The sequence below is a fragment of the Ranitomeya imitator genome, chromosome 1 (assembly GCF_032444005.1).
Source record: "Ranitomeya imitator isolate aRanImi1 chromosome 1, aRanImi1.pri, whole genome shotgun sequence".
Classification (NCBI taxonomy): domain Eukaryota; kingdom Metazoa; phylum Chordata; class Amphibia; order Anura; family Dendrobatidae; genus Ranitomeya; species Ranitomeya imitator.
The window spans coordinates 941763606-941770824 of NC_091282.1; the positions used below are offsets into that span (position 1 = coordinate 941763606).

Below are 7219 nucleotides of genomic sequence, written 5' to 3' on the forward strand. Positions count from 1 at the left end.
ATCAGTTTTTTTTGTTTCAGGCACAATCTGGCAGTTTGTGAAAAAAAGCGGATGTTTTTTTTCTTACGCCGGATCCATTTTTTTCCCCCCAGAGTTGTATTAGCGCTGGATTGTAGGACATGTGTTTCATCCGTTTTGTGCCGGATCCGTCCCTTCAGGCTTTTTGGCCGGACACAAAAAACGTTCACTGGAACGTTTTTTTTCTGTGCGGCGAAAAAGCCTGAAGGGACATTTCCGGCAATAAACGCATGGAACGGATGTGTGAATGAACGTTTCCGGCTACCGAATCCATCCCAAAAGCTTTGTTTTCAGGAATGGGAATATCTCTCTCGTCAAAAATCCATGCGCAGTAAAGAGAGCCGGATACAGCTAAAAAAACGGATCCGGTGCATCAGTTTTTCACAATTTACGTAGGATCCGTTTTTTTTTTTTTGCAAATTTGCCAGATTTAGCCTGAAACCAAAAACCTGATGTGTGAAAGCAGCCTTAGACAGTTGTGAAAGCAACTGTGCTCCTTCTCTCAGTCCTGAAGTGATCAAGGGGGAACCTCCTGGTCTATCAGCTATGGTGGCCTGTCACACTCAGCCAGCAGCAGGGCCCAACAGGTGATCTGCCAGGTCTCATGCATGGGCCCAGCGATCAGAGAAATAAAAGTTGAAGTCACGGAGGGGCAAAGTAGAGAAAAAAAAAGTTATATCAGAATATAGTGATGCAAAAACAAAGTTTTTCTCTATTAAATAAAGTTGTGTAAAAGCGGCAAAAAAAAATTGCTGTAATCGCACCAACTCAAAACAATCTAATCACTTATTCCGCATGGTGAACAGCATGAGAAGAAATAAAACCAAGTTCTTCCCCGGCTGTTGAATCGTTTATCCTGTGCTCTGTGCTGAGCGCTTACACCAGGGTTTCCGTGTAAATATCCGAAATACGGGATTCAGATGGATCCTCTGGTGGAAGATTCCCTATAATGAGGCAGATGGAGGCACTGTGGACACCTTGTGACCTGTGATCCGGCAGTGTCTGTCTTTTTAGGATTGCATAGAAGTGCTGTCTGCCACAGTTTTGTGCACCTCTGAAAAGAAGGACACCGCTGAACAGAGGACAGACAGTCCAGAGTAACCGTGCTGCTTCAACTTAGTGAATGGATCAGGCACGTCACGCATAGATTTAGATGGAAACCCCAAATTAAGTGCTCAGTAATTAACAAGATCCGAACAGTTATGCAAAATGTTCCCAATGGAAGACCCAACTCAATCCATAAAAAAAGAAAAAAATTCCCCTGAAAAATCACTTCAAATGTGATCCAGTCCCTTAGAATATAATTTAAGCCATTATAATCAGTATAACAATTATTACTCTTTGCCTTTCAGCACATTCCCAGCACCCCACAATGAATCTCCCGCCCAGGAGCCCGGCACATTCCCGCTCAGTGCTCTCCCCCGCTGCAGGCCGCATGTGTCACTCATTCACCTCTACGGCTCTTTCGCCCCAATAAATGAACACCGTCTCCCCCCAGTGATGCCCGCCGCACAGACCCCTGTCCTGCCATCCGAGAGGGTTTGGGCGACCAACAGCCGAGAAAGCGCCACAAAGCAAAAGCTCCGAGCGCGTGGGGGAGGGGCGCGGGCAGGAAAGAAAGGGGGAAGGCGAGCTCTCCCTCCTACAGCAGCGGAGGCCCGGGGAACACACGGATTCCCACCAAAGCGCCCATTATATACACTGCTTATATTTCTACACAAGCCCCACATTACACTGGAGTGCGGACATGGCTGCTCTGCACAGGGCTCCAACTCAAGAAGGAGGGAAAACATCATGTACATCGCAGAAAACTACAGCAAGACTTTACCTCAGGCGGGAAATATGGCTAGAAATGAAGAATGGAAGCGTACAGAGGAGGAGAGGAAGACACAAAAGTCTGCTTGTTCCCACAAGAGGCCGCACACTCACCATGACTGGAGCTCACACGATCCACAAAGCCTCGTGCGCTCACTGCCACCATTTATATGGAGTTCCACACATTCAGGAACTCGAGCTCAGAGGTGACCAATGGCGGGCGGCCTCATTGTTTAGAGGCGGAGAGTGCTGCTGAGGTGAAGAGGAATGGGGCGGGCTACACACAAAATGCCTCCTGCTGAGGGGAGCTGTGGTGGAGGAGAGAGGGACAGGAAACCGAATGGCCCCTCGGGATTATTCCTGTGAGGAGATAGGAGCGGACAGTCCACCGCCCGTGTACTGACTGAGGCAAAAAATGGCCGGCACATTTACCACACACGTTTACCACAGTGCCGTCCCTCACTAAGATGGATTAGGAGGACCTAGCAACACCTTTGGTAACATGGTCACTGAGGAGAATGGAGGCCATGTGCTTCCACCTCTCACACACAAAGTTAGTGGGGCGACCTCTCCACAAACCGCAGGCGTACAATGAAGCGGGAATGTGAACAGTGTCATTCACACCTTCACCTAATCCCACAGAACTAGCCCTCACGGCCATGTCCACAGACAGGCAGCATTGTGGGGACTGGAAAAGACGAAACCTGACTGCACAAATCTCGTTTCATAGTCATGGGAGCCGCTGCCATACTCTGGTGGCAGCGCCAGCTTACCTCAGAGAAGAGAGGGATCAGCAGTAGCAATGTACAAGCGTGCTGGGGCGCTAAGTCTACGTTCACACTAGCGTTATGCTAGTTTGCGTCGGGCGACGCATGCGTCATGCGCCCCTATATTTAACATGGGGGACGCATGCCCTTTTTTTGGTGCGTTGTGCGACGCATGCGTCTGTTTTGCCGTTAGCGTCGGACCAAGAAAACGCAACAAGTTGCATTTTTCTTGCGTCCAAATTTCGGCAAAAACCGACGCATGCGTCGCAAAACGCAGCGTTTTTGCGTGCATTTTGCTGCGTTTTTGCGTGCGTTGCGTCGCCGACGCAGCGGCGCACAACGCTAGTGTGAACGTAGCCTAACAGAGTGACTTCGGCGTCCTCGAAAAGCCTGTTAGGCCACGTGTTGTTGCTATCAAACAGCCACAAGCCATGGAGGAGCGGGAACTTGAACATATTTTTTTGATAACGCCAAAGACACTCGGATAACACCTCACCTGAACACGTTCACTCATCAGTGATGAGCGAGTATACTCGTTACTCGAGATTTCTGAGCACGCTCAGGTGGTCTCCGAGTATTTTGGTGTGTCCAGAGATTTAGTTTGTGTCGCCACAGCTGCATGATTTGCGGCTGCTAGACAGCCTGAATACATGTAGGAATTCCCTAACAAACAGGCAATCCCTGCTTGTGTTGTCTAATAAGGCTATGTGCACAGGTTCAGGATTTCTTGCAGAAATTTCCTGAGAAAAACCTGAAAGATTCTGCAAGAAATCTGCACGCGTTTTTGGTGCTTTTTTTGCGGATTTTTCCAGACATTTCTCAATACATTATATAGTGGGAAATCCGCAAAATTAGTGAACATGCTGCGTTTTTTTCGTGGAAAAAAACGCATCACGTGCACAAAAATTGCGGAATTCATTCTAAATGATGGGATGCATAATGTATGCTGTTTTTTGTGGTTTTTATAGCAAAAAACCTGCAAAAACATCAGCAACGTGTGCACATAGTCTAACAGCCGCAAATCATGCAGCTGCGGGGACACAAACATAATCTACGATCACATCCAAGATACTCGGAGGTCACCCGAGCCTGCTCACTCATCACTAATCAGCAGCCCACAATGCTTCTATCCCCCCAGGAGGCTCCCATACCAATAGAGGCAAGTTCCCACAATGCTAGTCTATGTGTATGGGAACTTCTGCTGGCAGACATTACTGTAGAGGGGCATTGTTTCTTTCCTCCTGTCTTGTGGGTGGACATGGGAAACAGGTCAGGTCAGTGATTTACATCTGCATTTATAAAGCAAAAAGCCAGCATTGCAACGTAAGCAGAGAACACGCATAGTGGAAGAAGGGTTTGGATCTAAACCTGGTTTTGAAGTTCTGATTAATGATGGAAAATTATCACGTATAAATGGCCGTATGTTCCCCCTAGTAATTTAGCACTTTCCAATAACCCCTACTATGAAATACATATACATATTTTATAGTTAAAGCTTTATAGAAGAGCATGCATGGAATATTGAATAAATGAAACAATTGCAAATAATGTTCCAATATGGACAGCATAGGTGATCACTTATTCACCGTTCAACAGAGTGGGGGTCTTTTATCCGGTTAGTATGGAGCGGCAATGTGCATGTTTGACTCCATTCAGTTGCTACCTATCATATTTGGAGGGAATAAAGGGGGGTCTATGGTGACTGTAGGTACAGTTACACAGGAAATTCTATAAGTCAGTTTGGAACAGTCTGTAGAGTTTTCTACAGGTAATGTACTTGTGTCAGAGAGAAAACAGGATCACACTTGCGAAAAACTGGCACGAGTCTCGCATCTCAATACCCACCACTGCCGGGGGCACTCGGGACCAGAGCGCTCAGCTGCATAGAAGTACCGTACATACAGCCGCACAATCTGGTCCCGAGTGCCGGCGGCAGTGCTGTGTATTGAGATGCGAGACTTGTGGGAGTTTCTCGCAAATGTGATAAGGAAAGTCACAGCAGGAGGTGAGAAAACAGATCTATTCAGATGTAACTGAGCCACAGAGGATGAACTGAATAGAACAAGTCTTCAGCAAAATCATGTAAATTGATACAGCATTGTATAAATGCTGCATTGTATAAATGCTGTGCACAAAAAGAGGTTTACAGCTGCTAAGTGCACGAATGTCAGGATGATTAACAAATACCCTATTCTATAGTTTAACATAGCTCTCTCACTGAGGAGACAGGCAGGACTGAATTAATGGGCTAGTAAGGTAGGTTTGTAAAATGTCACCCTTAGGCTGGGTTCCCATTGCGTTATGGGACCGTGTTAAACGGACAGCGTTGCACGGCGAAATTAACGCCGTGCAACGCGGCCGTTAACGCGCCCATTCACGCTAATGGGAACGCGCTTCACTAGCGCGTGCCATGTTCGGCACGCGCTAGCGACGCGCCGGGGATTCCTGGCGCGCCGCGGACGCTGCTTGCAGCGTCCGAGGCGCGCCCGCGGTCCGTTCCCCGCTCTCGCAGATCGGGGATCTGCGAGAGCGGGGACGTTACCGCGACCCCGACCGCAGCCCCATAAAAAACATTGCGTTAGCGCAATCCGCTAGCGCTAAACGGATTGCATTAACGCAATGTGACCCTAGCCTAAGGGGATAGTCCCAGCATAGGTGTTACTAGCGTTCTGGACACAACAAATTTTCACTGCCTTGAACAGTACAAGCAAAGTGGATGGGAATAACAGAAATCACATGCCTACTATGCTTTATTACACTGCATAAACTCACCTGCGTTGCATTTTTCTGGGGTGGCTGAGAGCTGATGTTTTTAGACTGGGGGGTGCCAATATACATGGCCCCTTCCCAGGCTATTAATATCAGCCCGAAGCAGTCTGCCTAGCCTTTACTGATTCGATTTTATAGGGGGACCCCATGTCAATTTTCTTAAGGGGTTCCCATGTAAACTAGCCAGTATAGCTTAAGCAAACATCTGTGAGCTGATATTAAATAGCCTCGAAACCTTTATGGCTATTGGCTCCTTCCCAGACTATTAATATCAGCCCTCAGCTTTCCCTCTGCTGGTTAAGAAAATTACGCGGGAACCCTGCGGATGTATGCAGCCTCCAACCCACAGCGTTTTACTGACCGCTGGAACGTACCCTTATACAGTTTTTGAAAATTAAACAGATATTGCGTTTTACGTAAATTTCGTGCGTGTGCCTGTGTCTTTTATTTAACTCTTTATTTACCATTTTATTAATCATGGTATCTGGCCGACACCTGGTAATTACTAAACCTAGGGCTTGGAATATATATATATATACACAGGTCCTTCTCAAAAAATTAGCATATAGTGTTACATTTCATTATTTCCCATAATGTAATGATTACAATTAAACTTTCATATATTATAGATTCATTATCCACCAACTGAAATTTGTCAGGTCTTTTATTGTTTTAATACTGATGATTTTGGCATACAACTCCTGATAACCCAAAAAACCTGTCTCAATAAATTAGCATATCAAGAAAAGGTTCTCTAAACGACCTATTACCCTAATCTTCTGAATCAACTAATTAACTCTAAACACATGCAAAAGATACCTGAGGCTTTTATAAACTCCCTGCCTGGTTCATTACTCAAAACCCCCATCATGGGTAAGACTAGCGACCTGACAGATGTCAAGAAGGCCATCATTGACACCCTCAAGCAAGAGGGTAAGACCCAGAAAGAAATTTCTCAACAAATAGGCTGTTCCCAGAGTGCTGTATCAAGGCACCTCAATGGTAAGTCTGTTGGAAGGAAACAATGTGGCAGAAAACGCTGTACAACGAGAAGAGGAGACCGGACCCTGAGGAAGATTGTGGAGAAGGACCGATTCCAGACCTTGGGGAACCTGAGGAAGCAGAGGACTGAGTCTGGTGTGGAAACATCCAGAGCCACCGTGCACAGGCGTGTGCAGGAAATGGGCTACAGGTGCCGCATTCCCCAGGTAAAGCCACTTTTGAGCTACAGAGAAGCAGCACTGGACTGTTGCTAAGTGGTCCCAAGTACTTTTTTCTGATGAAAGCAAATTTTGCATGTCATTCGGAAATCAAGGTGCCAGAGTCTGGAGGAAGACTGGGGAGAAGGAAATGCCAAAATGCCTGAAGTCCAGTGTCAAGTACCCACAGTCAGTGATGGTGTGGGGTGCCATGTCAGCTGCTGGTGTTGGTCCACTGTGTTTCATCAAGGGCAGGGTCAATGCAGCTAGCTATCAGGAGATTTTGGAGCACTTCATGCTTCCATCGGCTGAAATGCTTTATGGAGATGAAGATTTCATTTTTCAGCACGACCTGGCACCTGCTCACAGTGCCAAAACCACTGGTAAATGGTTTACTGACCATGGTATTACTGTGCTCAATTGGCCTGCCAACTCTCCTGACCTGAACCCCATAGAGAATCTGTGGGATATTGTGAAGAGAAAGTTGAGAGACGCAAGACCCAACACTCTGGATGAGCTTAAGGCCGCTATTGAAGCATCCTGGGCCTCCATAACATCTCAGCAGTGTGACAGGCTGATTGCCTCCATGCCACGCCGCATTGAAGCAGTCATTTCTGCCAAAGGATTCCCGACCAAGTATTGAGTGCATAA

General features: G+C 46.9%; 1 protein-coding gene across 2 annotated transcripts in view; it reads right to left on the bottom strand.

Annotated features, from left to right (window-relative positions):
- The window catches only part of LOC138655934 (histone H2A.Z-like), a 68202-nt gene that overhangs the window by 11501 nt on the left and 49482 nt on the right, over positions 1-7219 (bottom strand). Inside the window, exon 1 of one of the 2 annotated variants that reach the window (XM_069743631.1) lies at positions 1948-2238. The exons of the other annotated variant lie outside the window; for it this stretch is intronic. Within the exon in view, the coding sequence (XP_069599732.1) occupies positions 1948-1950 (3 nt within the window). The 5' untranslated portion in view covers positions 1951-2238. Of the gene's footprint in view, positions 1-1947; positions 2239-7219 lie in introns of those variants that run through there. 2 annotated transcript variants of the gene reach the window in all.